At 38.2% G+C, this 23,768-nt stretch overlaps 1 protein-coding gene across 3 annotated transcripts in view; it reads left to right on the top strand.

Moving 5' to 3' along the window:
* GRID2 (glutamate ionotropic receptor delta type subunit 2) overlaps positions 1-23,768 on the top strand; it is a 679,111-nt gene that overhangs the window by 521,350 nt on the left and 133,993 nt on the right. For all 3 annotated transcript variants that reach the window (XR_010027765.1, XM_063156612.1, XM_063156611.1), the window contains exon 9: positions 15,085-15,186. Coding sequence is in view for 2 of the 3 variants with exons in the window: in XM_063156612.1 (XP_063012682.1) it covers positions 15,085-15,186 (102 nt within the window). In the remaining variant the exon portion in view is untranslated. The remainder of the gene's footprint in view (positions 1-15,084; positions 15,187-23,768) is intronic.

Here is a 23,768-nt window from a genome sequence, read left to right as displayed (position 1 = left end):
TATTACCAAGATCATCTTCCACCAGAGTTGTAGGATGATAAAAAGTGGAAATGGTGAGTGGAGCTGTTTGCCTATCTCAGAAGTGGTTAAACTACCACATGCAAACTTTTCAGTTTGTTTGTTTCCTTGCTGAATTGAGCTTCCTGTCATAAACAGCATTAAAACTGGGTCATGACACCTTTAGATCTTTTTTTAATTTTGAGAGTAATTTTTTTTCCTGCAGTCTTTCTTTTGCAGAGTTGGAAAAAATTTGCCCTAGTTTAAAAAAAAAAAAAAAAATTGAATGACAGTCCAGACAAAAGCTGGAACTTTTCCAGCTAGAAAGTGTGAAACAAGTAAAAAAATAGTAGGAGGGGAACTTGGTAAAATTTATGCTAAAACACTTCCTACTGTATTAACACTTAAAAAAACCCTAAAAACGTTTCAAAGGTTGACAATGACCCAGAAATTAGAAAATTACCAATTTATTTAAACACCATCTTTTGTCATTCAAATGATATGTTCGTATGATTTATGATAGTTTATTTTATCCTGAACTGACATCTGCTATGGAAAACTTCAGCCTATGTAGTTCAAATTGCCAAATCTAGCAAACAAACAAAATGATGCTTCACAGCACAAATTATAAGGTCACCTTAATAATGACTCATTAAGGCTCAATCTATTATGTCTGTCTAAGAATACATCAATTTATGCTATGATTGTGTATTACAGCTGCTGCTAATTCTGAGGTGCATTTATATTCAAGGAAATTGGCTTGTTTTTCTTTTAAATATTTAAATCAACCTTCAAGAAACTAGGCAAATCATCATTGATAAAACTTGCAGATAACTACAGGAGAAGTTGTCTGCTACAAAAACCAGTCTGGATTAATTGATAAAATGGGACTTCTAGGAAAAGAAGATGGATAATGGATCTAGGATTGCTGGGGCTAAGAGGTGCATTGATTAAAACCAAAAAATTACTTCAAAGATAATATTTTCAGATATTAGTTTAATTTTAGGTCGTGCTGTAGTCTACACAGGCTGCTAGAAATGCTGTCATTCACCATCCCTCAAAGAGGTCAGGTTGCACTGACCAGTCTGCGTCGCTGGATCCTCTTGCTTGTGCTGTTTGAAGATGGGTGTGATGTCTGTCTGCTCTTTTCCAGCCACTAAGACTGTTCACACATCAGAGATTGTAGCTCCCTCGGCCATGTCAGCTATATCCTCTGCAGTTCCATGGACTCATTTTCTTATTTAAGCACATCCTCACTGATTTCCTCCTGTCATGTGTTGCACTTCATTCCCCCAGGCTCTGACATGAGGTGCGGGAGCTTTACTGTCAGAACAGACCCTGACAGTAGAGATCCAGTCAAAGAAAGCACATTCCTCATCTGTTCCTGTGCTTGGTGTCCCTGGGTCCCCCACCCATTGAGCAGCAAGCCTTTCCATACTTTACATACTGTACTTTCCATAGCCTTCCACAGATATGCATGGAGAGCCCTTCTTTCAGTGCCTTCATGTCCTCACTGCTCCTAGATGCACAGAACATCACTTGTGCAAGATCCAGTTTCCTGCCTGCTTCCTGCAGACAGCTGAGAGCTGCCCATTAGCAACTCCTCTGTGCACCCTCTCCAAAAAACAGATCCCCGAGTTTTGGTCCAGAGGTCAGTAGTCTTGGTGAGAAATCCTATCATGGTGTTGAGGTTGAGGAGACCATCCTCAGGACTGTCAGGCAGACTGTTTTATGTAAAGAGTTGCAATTTGTCTGTGTCATGGTTTTTCCTTCCCTGCCTTTTTTTCTTTCTGGCCTGTTGTTCTACAACTCCTTTTTGACCTATCTCCATCCTGAGTAATCTACAATAACCAAGGACAGTCAGGCCTACAGGGAAAGGGTTATATCTTTTATAAGACCAAATAATACAGCTGGAAGAAAAACAAGAAAGATTTTTGTCTCAGAGGACTTTCATTAGATTTCTGAACTCAAAGCTCGTTCTCTCCCCTGACTATATTTCTTGGTCTAATAAAAGATATTACTTCTCTTTACAAGCCTAGCAGGTTCATAGAATTACACCAGCAGAGCTGCAATGACACTTCTGTGTGAGCAAGGAGACTGAAGCCTATGCAATTCAAAAAAATCCATGTTATATATGTTAGTTTATCTATGCAATGTAATCATTCTGAGCATAGTGATAATTAGCACAGACATAGGGCTGATTAGAGAATGTTTTTCAAAAGAGATGTGAGCCTAATATAGATTTCTGAGATGGGAATAGCAAGTGCCAGTGTACTCAAGGTAGGGATAGACCTGTTGGAGTGGCTTATACTTTGATTTCAACAGTGAAATAGCATATAAGAAATAACAGAAAGAAACATTTTGAGAATTCTCTTAGCAATCAAAATGAGGTAATTATGAATCCCACTAGCGGGGGGAGAAGAAAATTAGTGACTATTTTTCAGTTTAGTATATTTTTTAATAGTATTCTGTTTTCAAATCTATCTTGAAATCACCAAACCACAAGACAGACAGGTTTGGGCATCAAGGATTTGGACTTAGAGCAGCTTGTTTGTGCAAGGACTTAGTTCTGCTTGTTCAAGGAATTTAAGTTTGCTAAACAGTGATGGTTCCTGGGAGCAGGACTGCCATGTGCTGTGTAGTGCTTGCACTAAGTTACTGCAATGCTTTCTTAGAAAGTATGTGGTCTGTATTTTTATGGGTTGTAAAGCTAATAAGGATTGAACTGATAAATGCAGATGTTCATGCCAGAAGCCTGACAGTCCAATCATGAGAAAGAGGTGTCCTGTAAGGACAATGTGCCCAGGCAAACAAACCAGCACAGCTTTCTGATTATTGAATTCTTTGGAGAAACTGCCTGTAATATCCGTAAAGGAGCTATTACATGATATTATTCCATGAATAAATTTGTATATGAAAAATAGATGAATTATTCACTTAGCTTTAGTGCATCTTGCATAGAGGCAATTTATGTTTCCTATAGCAGTACAAATTCTCATTTTAATTAGTGTTTTAATGCAATGAAAAGTGAGCTGAGCATAGCTCCCAGGTGCTGTACTAAAAATGGAGACACACTCAGGATCTATTCTAAGAAGAAATATAGTTGCATTTGCAGGTGTAGGGATAGGATTGGATTCTCATATAGCCTAGTGAGGCTTATTTTCACTAAAATCCTCTGGCTTACAGCAAGCCAGACTCCAGCCTCGACTGCCTTATATTCATGTTCATGTTTGCAGGACCTGATTCTGTATTAGGAGTGCAATGAAGTGCAGGTTAAATGAGTAATGTATAGCTGTGCCAACACAGTTAATGAAAGCAGCTGGAGAAAAGTGTTTAAAACAGAGCAGATGCTGACAGACTAATAGCATTCATCTCTGCTTTAGATAATGGATAGAAGCCACACCAGGTAATAGGTTCTTTTGCCTTTTTTTTCCCCTTCTTTTGTCTCTTTAGCCTGAAGTAGGGGACTTACAGCATATTACTCAGGATTGCATAAATGGAAGTTAGTTTTGCAGGGAAATTTTAAAAGACCATATTAAAAAAAAAGTTTAAAAAATTATTATGAGGAATTTCAGTTAACATCTGAAGCTACAGTAATAATATCTTCTTTCTAAGTTTATAAAAGCCATTAACATTCTCCATCAAGACCATAATGGAGATGAGCTCTTGGACAAGAATTGTCTCACCAAGGGTCAGCTCTCCAGCAAGCACTCTTAGTCCTGCAGACATTTACACCTTCTCCAGCAGCTGTTAACCTTAGGCCTGCTCCTTGAAAGATGATCAGCGTCCCCAGGCAAAAGCTTTGCATGTGCATTGGGTGACAATGCAGCTGTACACACAGGTGTGGGAAGAAAAAGACTCGAGGATTCTGGTTTTGGGCTCTGTCTAGCATTTGGAAAGATGACATTTTTAAGCCACCCTTGTCAGTTGAAAGAAATTTCTTATATGGGAAGAGGCTGGTAAGGTAATTTGAGCTGAACTATTGATTTCGTAATGTGCTCTTAAGACAGATATTTCTTTCTTCTTAAAAGCAGTAGATCTTTTCAAATTAAAAGATGACTTTAAAATAGGTATCATCCCTTAAAATTAAATCCCAAAAAGACTATAGTGATGAGCACAGTATTACTGCTTATCTGATTAAATGATCACTGCCATATATGCCAATATGTTCTTAGAAGGATCTTTACAGTATCAGACTAAGAAAGGAAAATTCTCAGTGGTTTTAAGTTCTTGTTTTCTTTACTCAATTTTAGCAGTGTGTATGAATCTATTGTAGGAATAAAGTGTTTCAGCAAGTATAATTCTCATCATTTACAAGACAAATTTATCACGTGTTTCTGTAGTTTTAATTGCTAGGATGTATTTCTAATTTATTTTTGTGGCAAATTCCAGTGTCATTAGAGCAGTGATTTTCATTTGTAAGAAAAATTTATTTCAGTGATTCAGCTATTCTAGACAGGGCTTATTAGATGTGTCATTTAATCTTTTAAACTAATGAGTTACTATTTTCCACAAGGATCTTCTATTTAAGTCTTCAGATACTCTACAGCATATCATTTGCCGTTTAATATTTAAGAAAGCATTTGAAATTTACTCACACTAATGCCTCTGTTTCTTTAATGCAGAAGTACCCACTCCTGCGTGTGCCTCCACTCAAGTAGTTATTTACAGATCCTGATAGGATTTAGATATTCTCCAGTGGAGGAGCACTGGCTAGTAGTAAACCTAATGGACTCCAAATTTGCTCTCAAACATGCATGTTGTGTAGTGTGCACAAGTGTGTAGCATAGATATTTTAATCAGGCTCTGTACAGCTATGGTAGCTCCACAGCACTGCTCCCAGGAGGAGCCAAAATCAGAATTACACTTTTCCTGCTGGCAAGGTGGTGATGCCTCCTTAAGTGTCATTGGAGGCAGCATCAGAAGGTCATAGGAGTTCAAGTCTGGTTTAGGGACAGCCTTTCTGCTACCTAATGATGAAGCAAAAGCCCTCTGGCATCTAGAAAGGAATGAAGTTGAATGTATTGACTGTGCTGAAGGCGAGTTTATAGTGTTGGTTGTTAGGGAATTGTATTTCACCATTACCAGTGTAACATTTGGTTATCAGCATAGCAGTTCATGGCCTTTGGACCAAAGATGATTTCAGTAACAGTCTGTTGATCCTAAAGAGGCCTTTGCTTTGCAATTAAGGCTAGACCATCTGCAGGCAAAAATTTTAGAAAGTATTATCTGGACCCCATAGAGGGAGGGACCTCAGGTATGAATCAGACCGCATCACTCAAAGATTTCCCAGTGCTTAATGTTACTTGTACCTGTGCTGATCTTCAGGACTCTAGGTGAGCACAGCTGCTCTCATTGCAGTTCACTTTAGTGGTAGGAAGTTACTTCTTGTAGTCCAGGTTGTTGGCCACAGCCATCTCCTCAAATTCACTCTTGACCTTTCTGTTCTCCCCTGCCCCAAGTGTCAGGGTCAAAAGAGAGCCTTCAGAAGAAGGTGATGTTTCTTCTCAGCTGAAGCCTGGTATTAGTAACTAAATCTGCTTGGTCACTGCTGTTGTAAATTTTTTTTATTTCTTTACTATTATTTCTGATTCCTTAGAAAGCTCTGTACTGAAGCAGTGGAAAAAAACACCCAAAAATCTTATTTTCTTCACTACCAAACTCTCAAAAATGTATGGTCCAGTGAATCACTTGTAACATCTGGTCCATAATGCACTAAAAAGCTGGTGACTCTGTAGCCTTATACTCTGTGAGCATGGGTTCTACTGGAGTAATATTTTCCAACAAAGCAGTGGGAAAATGCAGCTTTGATTTACTAGCCAGTATCAACCTGGTAAGTCTGTGGCATATCCAGCTTAGTAGACCTCTTTTTTTATGCCAACACTAAGAATAAATCCTGAATTTTAGAAACAGAGTATTGATCTATGTGTAAGCAAAGACTGTTTCCATTTCTGTGCTCCTCATTTAAGCATCCCAGGAATCTGAAGAATCAATGGAAAACAGTTTGTCATGTAGTGCTACTCTTGCTGCATTGCCATGTTAGTTCCTCTGTGGTGAGAAACTTGAGGAATTTGAGTAAGAGCCTGTTTTGGTTTGTCACTTTTTACCTAAGCTGTTCATTTTTTAGGCACTCTCCAGAGTGCCTTCACATATGCACATTTAAAATGGAAATAAGCTAAATTGACCTTACATGCAAATTTCTCATGGTCCATCAGCTTTTTTCTTTCTTACTCTCTCTCTCTCTTTCTACCTTTTTTTTTTTTTTACTTTTTTTAATATTTACTTTTTGTTGTTGATGTTTTGTGAGCAGCTGTTTCCCAGCCCTTGTGCTTGGGAAGCACATTGCACTAGCATCTATGAAAAGGAGATGCCCTTGTCACATCTTTCTTTGTACCGCATTTAAGAAAGAGCTGGCAAACTCTGCTGTGCTGAGCAGCAGAAAGTGTAAGATACTTTGATGTTGTGTACGTTTGAACAGCTTCTGGACAGGTAGAGATATGCTTAAAGATATAGAAATTGTCTGTGCTGAACACTGGTGTGTGTTCTCACAATACCTACATGCTAATTCCTTTGCTTTTCATGTTGGTGATGAGAGGCTGAATGTGTCTGAGGAGACAGGGACCCACAGTCTTTGAGATAAAAATAGTAATCTTATCACAGCTGCCTCTCTTTGACTTTGTATGTGGTATTTGGAGGAAGTGTTTTCATGTCAGTACATCTGTGCCTCAACTAAGGAGAGGAGGTGTTTTTCTGTGTCCTTTTCTTATTTGGCGTTTCATGGTGAAGCTAAGAATTGTGTAGCAATGACAAAGATGCTAAGTATAGTATAAAATGAGGGTTGTTCTATTTCCAAGGTTTTCAGGACATGTATTTCCATGGTATGTGCATCCTAGGAACATCCTCCACCCTTCACCCAAGTCCAACGAACTTGTTTTTCATGCGTGAGGAAAACAGCAGTACTGCCCAGTGAGCATTCAGGAGCTGAATAAATAACTAAATGTACTTTTGAGTAAATAGTGCTCAGGTATTGCTTCATTTAAAACCCTTTAGCCTGCCAAATCAAAATGGAGATTCCCATATGCTATGCCTGCAAAAAGTACACTTCATAGCATTGTATTCACATGGAAAGATAACCAGATGTCAAGTTCCTTTATGCATTACTGTGAAAGCAGTGTGTGATAATTCTGCTTACACTTCAAAAAAAAAAAAAAAAAGCTGAAGAGGTGCCACTCAGATTAGTCCAGATGTTCTGTAGCCTCATTGGGCCCCATGTATATTTAAACATGCATTCCTCGTCAGCTGCCTTTACAATGAGCACTGATTTCTTTAGTGCAAGCACAGATCTGTACTACTGCTCTGCTACTGCAGTTCCTGGGCTGGAACTATGCAGGAGCCTCTCTTTTTCTTCCCATCTTGGAGAATGATGAATCTAATACACGATTCTCCATGTGGATTTACTTCCAGAGCTGACTCCCAGACTACTAATTCAGTGATCATATTGAAGGGGAGATTTTTATTGCAGAAAAAACCAAAGCCAAGGTGCTTCTCAGTGTCTGTGCTCACCCAGCTGACTGCAGTGCAGTGTGGAGGTGCCCAAGCAGCTCAGATCTGGCAGCACTGCTGCAGAAGCAGGGCATTCACCGTAGCCCACTTTACTCTGGAGGATTCACTTATGTGGGTTTGCTGGACTGGGTTTACTCAGAATGCTGCTCTGTAAACTCACTTGCCTCCAAAACAGTGAACAGTGGTGGGTTTGCTCTGCACTATTACCATTTGGACTTCTTAGTGGAATGCTGCCCCCAGAATTCTTGAGCCCTGTGACAGCAAACAAGTTTTATTGATATTCTAGTTTGACAAACCATTTCTGAAAGATTGGTTCTCAAAAAAAGCATCCTTACTGAGCTGAGGGGAAAGCTGGGAGTGTGCTGAAGAATGTTTGAATACTGCCAAGGAACTGATGAGAGCCTGAAATGTGCTCTGTGTGTGTTCTTGCTACCTGTGGAGAGGAAGCTTCATGCAACCAAGTGGAAAACAGTGCTTTTCATTGTTTTTTACTGAATAGGTTTGATCCCGGGTTTTATGATGGTATCAAAAGCTTATATATTGTGATTTAATACAAGCTGGAGAGGTAACCTTGAAGATTTTTCTCTGTTTTCATAAAGATGCAGTGGTGGACAAAACAGACAACATTTTTATATATTTTTTATAACAATTCAGTATTTTTATAATAATTTTATAAATTTATAAATATAATATATATATATGTTTAACACTTTGGTATTTTTATTACAATTCAGGTATAAAAGCTGATTTGAAGGTTTTTGGTTTTCTTCTAGGCCTTACATGACTTAGATTAAAGACCTCCTTTTTGACTCTTAATATGCTTAATGAGAAAGGAGACAAGCATTTGCCATTAAAAATCAAAGTGACTAAATTTAAACTGTACACAAACCTGAACTTCCTTGGTATTATCAATTACCCTGGAATAATTCTGATGTCAGTGAAAAATCTTCCATTGTAAAAAGAAAGTGATTATTCATGGCTTTTACTCTGTCAGTATGAAGAAATTTGTTAGCAAAGAGCTGAAGTCAGTATTGGGTCAAAGAACAGGCTTTTCTGAGTATTTGCCTTTAATTGAAATATGAAGGCAATGGGAAAAGAGATCAACATCTGACTCATTGTTATCCTTGCCTGAGTCTTTTCTTCAGAGTACTGCAAGGTTGTCAGAAGATGGGAGTAAAAAAAGGAAACAGCAAGAAAGATGAAAGCAAAGGAAACAGGGATATAGAGTCATTTATTTTGTTAAGTCCCATCTCCCTCATAACATAAAAAGAGAAGGAGGAGTAGGGGAGAAGTTTTCTGACAGGACTGCCTGAGAGAAAAGGAGATCCAAGGGCAAAGAGAAAGGGGAAAGGACCCAGAAATGAGTCAAAGCTGGATGTGGGGAAAAGTGATGTCCCTTGACCAACCCAAACCCTGAAAAAAACAAACAAACAAAAAATAAAAACAAAGCAAAAAAGACAGGAAGAAGCCACAGGAAATGGAAAGGAAGATCAAGGGAAAGAAAAACAGAGAGGACAGAAAATACACTGAAAGTACACAGAGAAATGGATGGCAAGAGGTATTGCAGTGTAGGAAAGAGGAAGATAAGCACAGGTCAGGGAGCTGCTGGGAGTACTGAATTCACAGTAAAAAAGGAACTAAAGAAGGGGAAAAAGGGTATTTTCCAAAGATGAGAGATGACAGAAGGGGAAAATGATAGGTTAATACCACCAAATTTCAAATGAAAGGGAAAGAAAAAATAGAGAAAGTATACCAGAGATAAAGAGATGGTGGGGGAGAAGTCAGGGATCATTAGAATGACACCACTATCTTGGAGAGATGATTCATTTTCTTTGAGATAAGGTGATTTACTATACATTTGAAAAATTATACCATTAGGTTCTAGAAGCTTGGCCTAAGCACTAAGCATCAGCTTTTTGAGGAGAGAATGCAGTGGGCAAATACCTATGCAGTCTGTGTTGTTTCCCCTGTAAATTCAACATTTGTCAGTGGTCTAAAATACCCAATTATAACTTCTGGCAGCAATCTGGGTCCTCGAGAAAACATTGAGTCAGGAGCTAGTAGGCAAATGAACAGCAGGTTGTAACTTTCCATTAGCTTCTGTATTTCAGTTCAGTAAGAAAAGGAAATTTGGGTAGTCCCCAAAGCAAAATATTTTATTTAACTCTGTTCACTGTTATTCTGCCTTGTGCATTGGCTTTGAGGAAAGAAATTTCTATTGAGGTCACTTGCACTTGTGTCTATGATCAGTTAACAAAACAAATAGCCCACCTCAGCTTCTGCAATTACAATCCTTAGCACACTGGAAATAAAACTAAACTTGAGTATTCACATCCTCCTAACAGCTTGAAAATAACAGAGCAAGTCTAGGGGCAGGCCATTCCTCCTAGGCCAGAGACAAATTAAAGCAATAAAACACACTGTACAAAATAATTAACTGAATGCACAGAACTATATAGATTTCACCACACCGAATGTGGGAGAAACAAATACTTCTATACATTATCCAATTGTTGAGCACAGTATTTTCTATCGATTTTAACAACTTACTATTTGCTGACTATTACCAAAGCTTTGGTGAAGGCAGCAGTTAAACACAGAAATCTTTCCTACTAACCAATCCTGTTAGGAAATTGCTGCAAAAACAAAATGGATCCTTACTTGTTTAATCAAGCCCAAGGGTACAAAAGGCCTCAGTTAACCCCTGGCCACCAGATTTTTTTGCAGATTTGGTTGATGAACTGTTGGTTGCTGGCTAAAGAGCTGAATGGAAAGAACTCTTTAACCAGGTAACAAAGCATCTGACTACTTTTTACATAACTGACAGTATCATATTGACAACCAAAAGATATCTTTTATGGTGTTTCTTCTCTGAGATATAGTCTTTAAGCAATAGGATTTAGTGTCTGATTTCCCAGTTGCCGTTGGACACATTAAGCAACAGCTGATAAGAGGAATGAGGAATACTCTGTGCAAAACAATTTCTGGGTTGTCCTGCTTGAATTTTGCCTAAATTGATGTCCTAGAAAATTTTGCAAATGCTGAATCCATGCACCAGCAAAAGAAACTCTACCTTTTTCTTCATGATTTTCTGTTGTGTGCCCCATTTCATGTCTTCCCAGAACTCCTGGGAGCTCTAATCTTGCAGCTGAGTGTCATTTTGTGACAGCTTCATGGGGTCTTTTCCATTTCTGTGAATTTAGTGTGCTTTGGAATGGAAAAGGGGATTATTAATGCACATTTCTTCCGCTGAGGTCGGATCTTGTAAGAATTCAGTTCCTAGAGCAGGTTGGACTGGGGTGAAAACTGAGGAGGGAGTTTCTGAAGCACATGTGGGTACTCTGGGCAGGGAGGGTGCTCTTTCTGTGGCTCACCAGCTCTCTGTGAACTCCTCTGTCTTGGGCATTTCCACTGGAAATATTTTTTCAGGCTGTCCATACTGAAGCCAAGGTATTGTTGGGATTTTTTTTCTTTAAATGACAGAAAAATAAATGAAAGAGGAGTCAGAGATCCCAATTATAGATTTGGGTTGCAGATGTGGTATAGTTTTATGTTTCAGATTTCCATTGCACCTCCTCTGTAGTTGTTTTCTGCTCTTGGCCCCTGTGTTGTGGTAATGCAGCCTGAGTTCCAAGGTGGTTGCATTGGATAAACCAGTGCCTGTACATTTTCTATGTTAATTGAAGCAACAGAGCACTCTAAACTTTGATGTAGTGACAAGCACTTAAGTAATTCATCCATATCAGTGTTCTGGTTTTATTCATTTTCTCTGATGGTCCTTAAATGTGACCATACCGGGCCAATGTATTTTTCTTGATTTATTGACACAATCTGCACTTTACTCTGCCAGGAAAGAAGTGAAAGCTCTCAGATACTCAGCAGAGTTCACTGGTTGCATAGGAAGTAGGGGAGGAAAACTGGCTGTATGCTCTATCTTAAAGGCATTATAGACTTTAGTGTTCCAAGTTCCTTATAAATAATGAAATTGTAAGTACACATGAAATAGGATTGGCCTACTGTAATATTGATATACAAATTAAAGACCTTCCATAATGCATTGTTCATATAGTCCAAAATATCTAATGAAGAAGGGAAGTAAATTTTTGTCTTTGCCAGCAAAACAGGAGAACAAAGCCCATTTCAACAACGATGATAGTGAGGATAACAAGCTGGGATGTGGGATGAACAGAAAGAGATTTCAAATTGGGTATCAAAGGAAGTAGAAGACTGACAACTTTTCCATCTTCATCATATTATATCAAACCTGCCAGAGTGAAAGCTGTCATTAGAATAAATAAAAGAAACTGAAACAGAAGTTCAAAGCACTATAAATGATAAATTTTGTGTGGTATGAAGATGACAAGCACTGTGCTCAGTAAGAGTTCCCATCACCCATCTGCCCAAATCCCCCCAACTTAATGTGAGACTCTGCTACTGTGAGACTCTGATCTATTCTCTCATTTCAACCATCAGAGAGAGAACAAAAGTAAAAGGAAGTAACTGCAGAAAGCAGCAAATGTTTTGCAGAAGCATTTAAACGAGACAAAGCTCAAGAGGGAGCTTCATACCACCCCCATCTCAATGTTTCAGCAGTAGTTACATTTGCTCCTTAATACAATGACAAGCTCAAATTGTCATCAATAAATGTTGATTTGTTTTCCCCTAATAACAGTAAGCAGCTCCCACTCAAAATCAATTTCAACTTTGTTGGCAAGACACTGCACATTTGTCTTCACCATGACTGAGCTGCATAAAGGAACAATTGAATTGAAAATTAAATGAACAATAATTGAAAATAAAAAGTGCTTTTTTAAAGGAAAATTAGTGCTATGCTGAATTTCCAGAAATGTTATGTTGGTGGGGGGGTTTTGCCTTAAAAAAGGTAGGGTTGGGCTAAAAACTTAATTGTATAAATATGTGTACATTAATGTGCATAATTAAAAATGGACTTTAACTTCAAAAGAATAAAAAGGCTCTTCAGCAACTTCCTAGGGTTTTAGTTCTGGCAAAAGCAACAGAGTTTCTGCAGTAATTATACATCCAACACATTTGGATATGCTAATTGGATCTGAGTTCTAATTAGTTTCTTTGTGTGACTAAGAATGACAATCACTGAATTAATTTAATGCATCTTTGTTCTGAGCTTGGTATTGTTTTCACTATTTTTTATACCAAAATGTAGCCCGTGAGATGCTTTGCTTTGTGGGATGTCAGTGGTTTGTCACGTACAAAGTGCAGTGCATGTGCATTTGCTGCATTTCACTGTTCCATTATAGGCCATACACTCCAGCATTTGGGTTATTCCACTCAAAGTGTTGCAGGGCTTTTTCAGGGGAGTGGTGAGGACCTGGAATGTGTCAGTAGTCCATCCATGACTAGAGAGCAGCTGGATACACTGTGGAGGAGCAGAACAAGCAGAGAGGGCTGCTGTGATCTCTTGATGGTCTTTGTGATCAGATGGGAAAACAAAATGGGGAAACCAATTCAGGGGATAATTCATGCTTTTATTTGGAAGCAGCCATAGGAAAGATGAGCAATTTCAAGAGATTCATTGGACACCTCCTGGTTTTGTTTCTCCTTCTATCCTGTTGCTGCTTTCAGTTTCTCTGGGGTTTGGATCTCGTAGATTCTTGATTCAGTCATTACTTGTGATTACAAATATGTTCAGCATTATCCTCGCTCATTACCAGTCTGAAGGATAACCTTGACTTCAGAAGGGCAAGAATTAGCTGTGAGTACTCCTGAAAGCAGCAGAGAGAAGTGATGACATTGTTTTAAGGCCACCTTTCTCTAGGAAACCTAGAATCATGGGATCACTCAGATTGGAAAAGACCTGTGAGACCATTAAGACAAACCAATAATTGCAGAAAGTTTTTAATTTTTACTATTTGAGACATTCATTTCTTAAGAAGGCATCTTCAAAGAATTGTTATAAATATATTGAAATTTAAAAATTTAGGAGTTGCTTTAGTCTAATAGATGTAATGAAGAAAACAAATATTTCAGATTACCCACTTCTAAAGTTGTTAAATATGTTTACTTAAATCCTGTTCTTTATCTTCTGTTTCACTTTGAAAGATCTATGAAACACATATACAAAGCCTTTTCACATGAAGTGCTGAAAATAATGATGTCTGTAAATTCCTGTTCAAGCACAGTCAGCAAAGCTCCCTTCTTTACAAACCCTTTCAGATGGTTTTAGGCAACCTGCCATTTCTATGACTCTGTGTGAAATTGCAGTAATATTTTCCATGTTTTACAGTTTATGTTTCTCTCAGATTATGGTGCTGAATTCTCCAAGAGAATAGTTTTAGTAGAGGCCACTGGACCCAACAATACCCTACTGATGTTAGTCTCGGTTTATCAGAGGAAGCAAGACCTTTTGTTCCTTTAAATAGGAGTCAGAGGATGAGCATCCCTGGAAAGGTTTCATTGACAGTCCATGGAGAAGTGATTCAGAGCAAGAACTGGTAGCTGCAGATGCCTGTCTGTCCCGTTGGCTGTGTAATGATTTCACATAGGCAATTGGTTTACCTGCCAATTGAGACTCTGCTCCAAAGTCCTCTCAAGTCAGGCATTGTCCTCCTGTTGGGTTTTGGATTTAGCACTGGTAATTGTGCAGGACAGCTGAGGGTGGTAATGAATTTCAAAAATTCGGCTGGTTGTCCTGGTGTGTGGTGCTAAGGGATGCATGGTTGATTGATTTGTTTCTCTATGCTTAAAAAAAAAATCTGCTTAAAAAAAAGCATCTGCCATCATACAAAAACCAAGGCAAGTTACATTTTCAGAGAAGCTGAATTACAAGTTAGTATCTACTACACCCAGATTGAAAGACAGATAATCCTAAACACATTCCTGAGCAAATGCTTCACCCACAGAAGCTCAAGAACCACAATAGCACCAATGCAAAGAGAGGCATAGATGAACTTTTTTCTGCATAGTCTATTGCAGTACCCTCTCAATTCTATGATGTGCCGATCCAATGGTCTTTTACTCAATCATCTTTAAATGTGATTTTTAAACTGGCTTAAAATCACTGCTGTTTCATTACCAATTAGTAGTATAAGCTTTAATTAAAGCTGGTGTAATTCCTTTTGTCATAGTTCCACTAGGAATGATGGGCTGGAGCAAAGAGCGTGCTAAAATGATGGTAGTTATTATTTCTCCAATTAGTGTATTAATGAAAGTAAGGTAGAAATATTGCTACAGGTACAGTACTTTTTATATATCTTTCACTAATACTGATATCCTCTCTGACTTCTTTTAAAGCAACTCATATAACCCCAAATCCTGGATGCTGTCATCCATTGCACACTGGTATTTAAAATCAAAACCTGATATCCTTAATTGCTTCACTTTCAATTTCAAATGAATCTGTGCACAAGCCATTCTCTGAGTTTCCATCCCATTGAGTCCAGAAGGTATTCTGTCTATTTCATGCTTTCCTGCTTAAAGACACCTAGCAGGAATGACTAGCAAAGTTTTATGGGCAAATGAGGAAATGATTTTTGTTTTCTCTTTTAGCTTGGCTGCTGGAATCCTGTAACTGGTCTGAATGGGTCACTAACAGACAGAAAGCTGGAGAACAACATGAGAGGAGTGGTTCTGCGTGTGGTGACTGTGCTGGTAAGCAGATGCTCATCCTTCTGCACTAGTAGGAATGCATTTTCTTCCTTTTGCCACATCTTTTTACTAAATGCATGGTTTTACCAAGAAAGTAGTTTGTGTTAGAGGCTCTGATTTAAGCTGGTCAAAAAAACCCCAGAAAGATGGATATTTTCCACAAAATAAAATTGTTTATCAGTACAGCACTTTTCAGAGTGAATCAAACACATTAGAACCTGTTTCTTCCACAGGCACATTCTAAATTAGGTAACAGAAGCATGTGAGCTGATAAAGGGCAAGCTTCAACTGTTAGCTAAAGCTACCTAGCTGAAGCTCTAAATAATTCAATTCCAATCACCTTGGCAAATTGTGTGCAGTCTAACACAAATTGTCACACTCAGAAAATGTTCAAGGTCAGCTTTGGTCGAGTAATGTTAGTTTGGTAAAACATCCACTGTCCCATGCTTGCTTTTTGTCAGCCAGGTTCTTCCCCTGTGTTAAGAAAAATTCTTGGTTTCAAGACAGTGTCTACCAGGATAGGAATTCATGTTATGAGGCCAGTGTATTCCCTGCCATAAACCTAGCTTGAGGAGAAGTTTTTAAGAGTGAGGGAAAAGAAGGAAGAAAATAATATGAGACATATAACCCTCTTTGGACCAATGCCCAAATACAAAGTTGATCCAGGGCTGCAGAGCTGTCAAGGTTAGATTGAGCTATTTCTCTCTTGCTGCTCTCTACTTGTGTTTGAGGTCTGTGTCTAAAGGCCCAGCACTTTTTTATTAACAGCAAGATGAGGAGTTTTCGGGGTTTGCATTGCTGACAGTGCATGATAAAGGGTCAGGGGTCGGAAGTGAAATCACCAGAGCATGTTAGTGCCATAGACAGAGTAGTTTAATACCCCTCCAATTATTTTATGGGTATTTAGACACCTTTACCTGTCAGGGTGAACATTCTGTTCCAGCTCTTAGTACATTAAAGAACTTCCTGTGGTAGTATCTACAAGACAAAACCAGACAACCAGGCAACCACAAGCAAAAAAACCCCACAAACCTAAAAAAGAGCCCAAAGCCGAACTAAACAGTAGCAAAAGGCAGGCAAGGAATGAATGCACCGAGAAAAAAAAAAAAAAAAAAAAAAAAAAAAAAAAAAAAAAAAAAGAAAAAGAAAAAAGAAAGGAGTAATAGAGAGGGAGAAGATTATACTTTAATTGCATGTTCATCACAATAGCATCATGGTGGCAGTGGTTGGTCTCTGTTTTGCCTGATACTCCTATTAGTTGGTTCAGTATAATTATCTGTTGACAAAAATGATCTGTGGAATTTGCCTAGAAAAATCAATTTTAATTAGAATATTAGCATTGTTTTTAGTAGTAGTTCTTCCCTCTCTCCCCACTGTTCCTGCTTTATCTCCAGTTATCTTTGTTACCTTGACAGAGAGCTTCTTCTTTCACATTATTATAGCATGGATATATATCAAATTGCAAAGATACACAAAAATGATTGCCTATGCTGGTAGGATTCTACAGTAATTATAAAAGCAAAGACAGAAATTTAAAGTTCAACACATCACAGGGCATTTCAGTCTCCTCACTAGTTTTATATCTTCTGGGAAGGACAATACTGGAGATTTGTATTTAACCTGTACGATGAAAATGTTTGATTCTTACCTTGGATGTGAGAGCAGGAGGGATTTCACCAATTAACTTTATTTTAGTGGTGATCTTTATTTTCTCTTCCATCTGTCTCCCGGTTCTTCAATTTAGTCAGTACATTTCAGTTAAAAGTAAAGAATCTATACCAACTGTGAATTATTAGTTATTGTTATTAATTCTGCCATTTTCTAACAAAATTATCTTGATCCAGGGAAACAAGTGTTAAAATTAAATAGTAATACCTTTGAATATTAATAGGTTTCTTTTTCATTGAGAGTCAAGAAGTTTACATTAATTTGTAAATTGGCTTTGTTAAAAGTTCAAATCTCTCATGCCTTTTTAGATAGCACCGCTTCTCCTCTTCAAATTTCATTTTGTTATGCCTTCAGGTTGAAAAGGACATTTTTTTTTAAATTGCAGTAGAATTTGAGAGAATAGCAAATTGCAACACCTGGGTTTATATTGTGTTATACTAATGAAATTAAACCTTCTGGAGTCTGGGAATTATAAATGACTGTGATTTATTTCCTCAGTGTTTCAAAAAGCAAATGCTGAACAATTCCCATCACCCACATTCATCCACTAATTCCTTTCCCTAAGTAAGTGTAATAATTATGAGCTATGTACCTGCAGACCTTAACCCAAATCTCTTTGTGAGTATGGCAGAATACAGCGTAGCCCCAAACTGGAAATCATCTGGTTTCACTTGGCAGAGAATCCTGGCTCTTCTGCAGTACATGTGAATGCACTCCTTTGCTTAAATAGCAGTAAGAAATATTTCTTTCTGGTTTATTCTGAGGAGAACTATGGTCATGTTTGTCTACACATAATTCAATGCTTTAATCTGAGTTGGACTAGTACCACACTTTCTACACTTTTAGAAAAGGCTTATTTTGTCTAACTTAAAAATCAGATATCTCTGTCTTGGACTGCTTCCATACATGAAGCTGAAGTCTGAACTTTGTGTTTGACAAGTTGCTCTTAAGTTCAAGTCACTTGCTGGTGAATTTCTGAAATGTATTCTGAGTTTCTGAAATGTAGCTCAGTCAAAGGTCAGCGTAGCTGTTCCAAACAAATTGAGAGTGTCTTGAATGAACAATTGCCCAAGAAAAAATTTAGCTAACTATCCATTTTGGCTGTCTCAATTTCTTCTCTTTTCCAGTTATTCAGTTTTATTTAAAAAGACCTAAAATGCAGCAGATATTCTCATAATATCATTGTATTAGCCACAGCAATTACTGAATTATTCATATGAATATTAAGAATTTGGAAATAGAATGAGATTTGGTCCATTTGACGATGAATAAGCCAGCAGGTATTTGTAAAATTGTATTTTCTTAAAAAGCCCCTGTTGTTCAAAAAAGGAAAAAAGTTGGAATTTCTCTGTTTTAAAGCATTAAAACCTTGACTGAAAAGTACAGAGCCTTTCCTGAAAATGCATGAGGTATAATATCCTAATGGCGCAAAAGATACTTGTGGCTCTACATGAAAATTCAAAACAGCTCCCAAACAGGAATGTATTTTCATATCTGGAGGGTCCTGAGAAGGCAGGCAGGATAAAGGAAAGACAGATAACAGCAAGCCATGCTGAATTATGCTCTGCCATACATCCCTGTACACAGCATCTCAAGAGTTATTACCCAGGTTACCTGCACAGAGCTGCAGGTTGGTCACCCTGGGCTGCAGGTGGGCACTGTGGGATGTGATGTAGTGAAAGGCAAAAGGGTAGATAAGCATAGAAAGAAAAAAAAAAATTAAGAAACCCCATTTGCACCATGGAAAATGTTATCGTATGTAGACTAGTTTAATTCTCAGTGGTTGGTATTTAATTCATGAGCATTTGTTGCCCAGATTAGAAAAGAAAGAAATTTGGAAGCAGACAATGTCTTTAGGGACATTGAGCTGGCAGGAGGTCTGCATCTCCAGTCCCTTTTTCTATTGAATTTACCACTCAGAGATGAAACATAAGATATGAAGCTAAGGCTTGATTTTAAAAGCTGAAACTGTCTTTGGGATTTGAATTCCAATACTGGCTTAAAGGAAGTTAAAAAAAAAGTTTTTTCCAAAGCTGGAGTAACTTTCAGAGTGACTGGGGAAAGGACAGGCATAAGGAAGATGAAATAAGACAGTGTTTGAGCATATGCAGAGGGAAAAACAGAAATGATAAAGCATTATAAATGTCAGGGCAGAAGCATCAGTGTATGACTGTACAATAAAGATCAGCCTCAGGAAAGATTATGTGCAGGATACCTCATTAAATATTGAATAAATATTTTATAAAAGTGTTCAAGAGTCTCATAGATAATGCTTCTTATAATTTCTCCCAATATTTTTGGTGATCACTTTTCTCATGCAATCCTGATTCCATTCCCCCATTTTCATATCTGAATGCTGTGGACTTCTGTAAAATCTCTTCATTCCATCAGGCTGCTCTACCTCTGCCCTAGTATCCACAATCTTTTAAGAAAAATTATTACAACTGAGGCATGTATTATACTGTGTATATCTATCTATCTGTCTGTCTGTCTATCTATCTATCTATCTATCGGTATATTGGACTGCAGTAGTACCCAAAATACCAACAATTCAAATCATTATTACAAAAACAGAAACTAATATTCCTTGACAGAGGCAGAACCTGTCTTCATATTCCTCTTGCAACCACCACACCTGTACAAGGGCCAAGTTTAAATTGCTACTGACTGGGCACAGGCCTTTTTTAATAGCTGTTTTATGTCCCTTTGAGCTACCTAGCTTGTATTAAAACAGGTCATAAACCTTACAGTTATTCACTACTGGGATCATTCATTTGACAAGCTTTAATCTCACAGCCTGCTGGGAAACCCAGCACCTTTTTTTTTCTCAATTATTGTTATTCTCAACCCATTTTTCTAAGGTAGCAGGTACTATATACTAGATAAGGTGGTTATCAAGCAATTCAAATGTTTTGGGACCTGGCTGGGGCTGCAGCTTGACAGCAAGGTAGGTGCAGTGCAGAGCCTGGTAGGACCAGGCTAACTCATCTCTGTGTCAAGGGCTGTCTCTCAGGGCTTTTATCCTCTTGCTGACCCTTACCCATCTGCTCTGTGGGCACGTTTGCATTCCAGAGCAATTCACACAGTTCACAGAAATTTGACTTTGAAACAGAAAGAGGCTCTTACTCTGGCTGCAATTATCCTTCCTCACTACACACGGTAGAAAAGGAGGTGAGCTGTGTGGCACAGCTCCTTATGAACAGGAGCCCTTGCAAGGCTGCTGGAGGGAGGGCAGTGTAGCTGCCAGCAGGTTAATGCACCCACACCACACTTGTGCTAATTCAGGTGTCTGAACTATCTGCATTAAAGCCACCATTGTACTCTTTAGACACACTCTGAAGCACCCCAATCAATTCCAATCTCAATCCATATTCCTGTCATACGGTTCAGGAGCTGGTACCTGCATTAATTATTGTGGATTAAAATCAATACACAAAGCTTGGCAGCATTCTAATAGACCATTGCCATAGATTGCTTTGAAAGGAGTTTTAGTCCCATTGCTGAGAAATGGGAGGAAGAGGAGCTAACATTCTTTGTTCATTTCTTGTACATAGGACTAAACTAAAAATCATACTAAATCTGGAAGTTACCATTTCACTCAGGAGGGAAAAATACTCTCTGAAGTACTGTAACTAAAAGACAAATTTCATGTCTAATTGATGACTATAAACAGATCAAAAAAGAGACAGACTACACATAGATAAGAATAGGCCAAATGTAAAATCCATTTAATATTGTACTCAGTTTCTGGGATGTGAATTAATTTTTTGCTGTAGGAAAGGTGACACTTCTGTTAGTACAACTGACTTTCTAATCAATCTGTTTGAAAAGCACAGGATCAGAGAATGGTGGGCTTTGATGCCAATAGAGTTACACAGCCCATTTACTTGGCACAATATTTACTATCCAAGATCTTGTAGATTTCAATCCCTCATCTATGTTTTAGTTTTATTAAGGGGTGGGGGCTGTGTTATGTTTTGCAGCAATGTTATTACTGTGGGTAGTGGGAGAATTTCTGCAATGAAGGAATTAAATGTTTCAATTAAATGCTGGTCATTGAGTCTAACATGAATAATGTACATTGTTGTTCGATTAAAATAACAAGCTGCTGTGCTGTTCCTAGCCAAATAAATTCCCCAAAACAGCAATCAATAAAGCAGTTGAGGAAATCAAGTATTTGGGACTGCATATTTCACCAAAATCTTTTGGGAAAGGAAATGCAAAATACCTACGTATAAAAGGGGGCCATTCATTATTTTTTCAGTCAAGGAAAAAGCAGTTTTGCCTAGCAGCAAGACAATAGCATCTTGTGCTTGAAAATATTTGGTTCTAGGTTATCAGACTTAGTGTTTCTTGTTGATTATAATGGCCATGCTTGGTCATCCAGCAGCCATTGGAAGGAAGTTGAGAAATCTAGTAATAAGTATGAATTTCAGTTTGGGGAGCAGTTTCTTAACATTTGCAGGGCAATGTGAGTTTTTAAAGTGTCACAGTGAATATTTGCTTCATGAGATTGCCAAGACTCAGCCTGGGCTATTGGAATCATTTAATGTGCCTGTTCACTGTTTCTAGAGTCAGTGTCAAGCACACACGGACAGTCTTGCCCACAGCTGAGCTTCATTTCTCGCTTTCTTTTTTTCTTTTCGTTCTTTTTCTCTCACTACTTTCAGTGGAGAAAGAGGGAAATTTTATTGAATGTATAGTCCTATTGAATGGAGTGTCACTATGAGAGTATTATATTCCAGTGTGTTCAGAAATTTTTGATGAGCAGACACGGAGGTCATTTCCGTATGCTTTATGAATTCTAACCACCCATATAATTACCTGATTTCAAAACTCTCTTCACAGAATGGTTTAGATTGGAAAAGACCTTTCAAATCATCAAGTCCAACCATTAACCCAGCTCTGCCAAGGCCACCACTAAACCATGTCCCAGAGTGCCACATGTCTCTGACATCTGCTAATGTCTCCAGGGATGGTGACTGCACCATTCCCCTGGGCAGCCTGCTCCAAAGCTTCACAACCCTTTCAGTGAAGGGATTTTTTTTCTATATCCAAAGTAATTCACCCCTGGCACAACTTGAGGCCATTTCCTCTCATCCTATGGCTTGTTTCTTGGGAGAAGAGGCCAATTACCACCTTGCCATAACCTCCTTTCACGAGCTTGTAGAGAGCAATTATGTCCCCCTGAGTCTCCTTTTCTCCAGGCTAAACCCCTCCAGCTCCCACAGACCTCCAATTTGTGTTGTAAATCCCTGTAGTGATTAGCTTCTCTAACCTCAAAAGCCTTTTTTTGCCCAGTATTTTCTGTATAGTACCCTGGCTAGGAAGTTTCTGCCCATGCTAAGGGGTAAAGAGGATTTAGCTGACCAGGAAAATAATCCAAAGCTTTCTGGTTTACTTTTGCTTTTTCATTTCATCCTAGCTTTTTTTTGCATTTTTATATTTAGAACAAGCAAAATAAGGGCAGCAGACCAGTGTATCATAGCTCCATATAATTTCTATCCTGAAATAGACAGAAGCCACAAAAAAGCCACAGAATCCACACTTTTAATTGGAGAGAAAATCTATCTTATTTACCAGTGATGTCCTAATGAGGTGGTGGGAATGGGTAAAATTATGAAAAGCTGAGCTAAGACCACTACTTCCTTGTAAACAGCCCACTGAACACAACTTTTTCTTCCTCACATGTATTGAATTAGAGTGCTGTATTTAAGATCTGAATGAAACTTTTCTGTTCTTTCAATAACATTTTCTGTAATTTGTCCAAAAAGAAAGCTTCTTTACAAAAATACTGGATCTTTAAAACTCGATTTTCATTGAGGAACTAAAAGATTATTATCAAAGCTTGGAATTTAAAGTCACTATTAAAGTCACTGGCTAAAAATCATCCCACATAGAGACTCTGGCTTGAGGGAACGGAACTTTTGAAAAGCAATCATTCTCTTGCTCTCCCTCCCTGCCTCCTCTAAGGCTGGAATTTATTGCTTGACTTTATCATCCACATCTGTAGCACAGCTACAAACAGATGTTTCTCTTTGATTGTCTAATTAATTAACACAACCAAGTTAAACTCAGCGTAATTGTTCTTTTCTGCTATTTAGCTTGAGTATTGCTCCTTCTGTTTCCAAGCATGAAGGTCTTCTGTGCCCAACAGCTTTTCTCTCCTATTTTTAACTTTATTAGGGGGTATAGTAAAGAATGTAAAAAGATTGCTTCAAACCAGATATTTTATCCGAATTATTGACATGTCTGAGAATTTCATCAGAGTAAACAACAACTGTATTTTGTACTTTTAAGTCTTAGATTCTCGAAGCATTTAGCAAATTGTCCTGGTTCTGGCCAGGATCCAATTAATTTTTGCAGTACCCAGGAGGGAACATGCCTAGGACCCACAGGTTATGTTATGCCATCTCACATCAGTTTCCAGGGATGCCAGGAATGTTAAATTATATCAGTCTTAATATGTAGCATGTTGTTAACCTCAATCAGTCTTAGTTTGTGGCTTCATCTTTAAAATGTGTGATAATAGGGAAATGAATGGGGCAAACATTTTCTTGTGCTTCTTCCCCAAAGTTATTTGTACTATTATGTCGTCTTTCCAATGCTTTCCCTCTTTTATACCATGTTGCCTTAATCTTGGGCTCACCTTTACTGTTCCTAAGCTGTGCCAGTCTAGCATTTTGCAGTTTCTCTTGCTTGGGGGACATAATCACCTCTGAAGCCAGACTTTGTCTTCCTACAGCCATAAAAGGCAAAATGTATAGCTTCACCCAGTATAACCTTCACCTGTTTGCTGCTGACTTTCACTTTGCTGCAGGTGGTTTTGGCTGTGTGGTGCTTAGCTGTCCACCACAGTTAACCCCCAGTCCTGTGTAAAATGCACCAAGTTTTAAACCCATCCTCCTTTGGGTCAG

The sequence above is a fragment of the Melospiza melodia genome, chromosome 5, assembly GCF_035770615.1.
Source record: "Melospiza melodia melodia isolate bMelMel2 chromosome 5, bMelMel2.pri, whole genome shotgun sequence".
Taxonomy (NCBI): domain Eukaryota; kingdom Metazoa; phylum Chordata; class Aves; order Passeriformes; family Passerellidae; genus Melospiza; species Melospiza melodia.
Note: the sequence above shows the minus strand (reverse complement) of the source record. Positions and strands in the feature narration are given on the sequence as shown.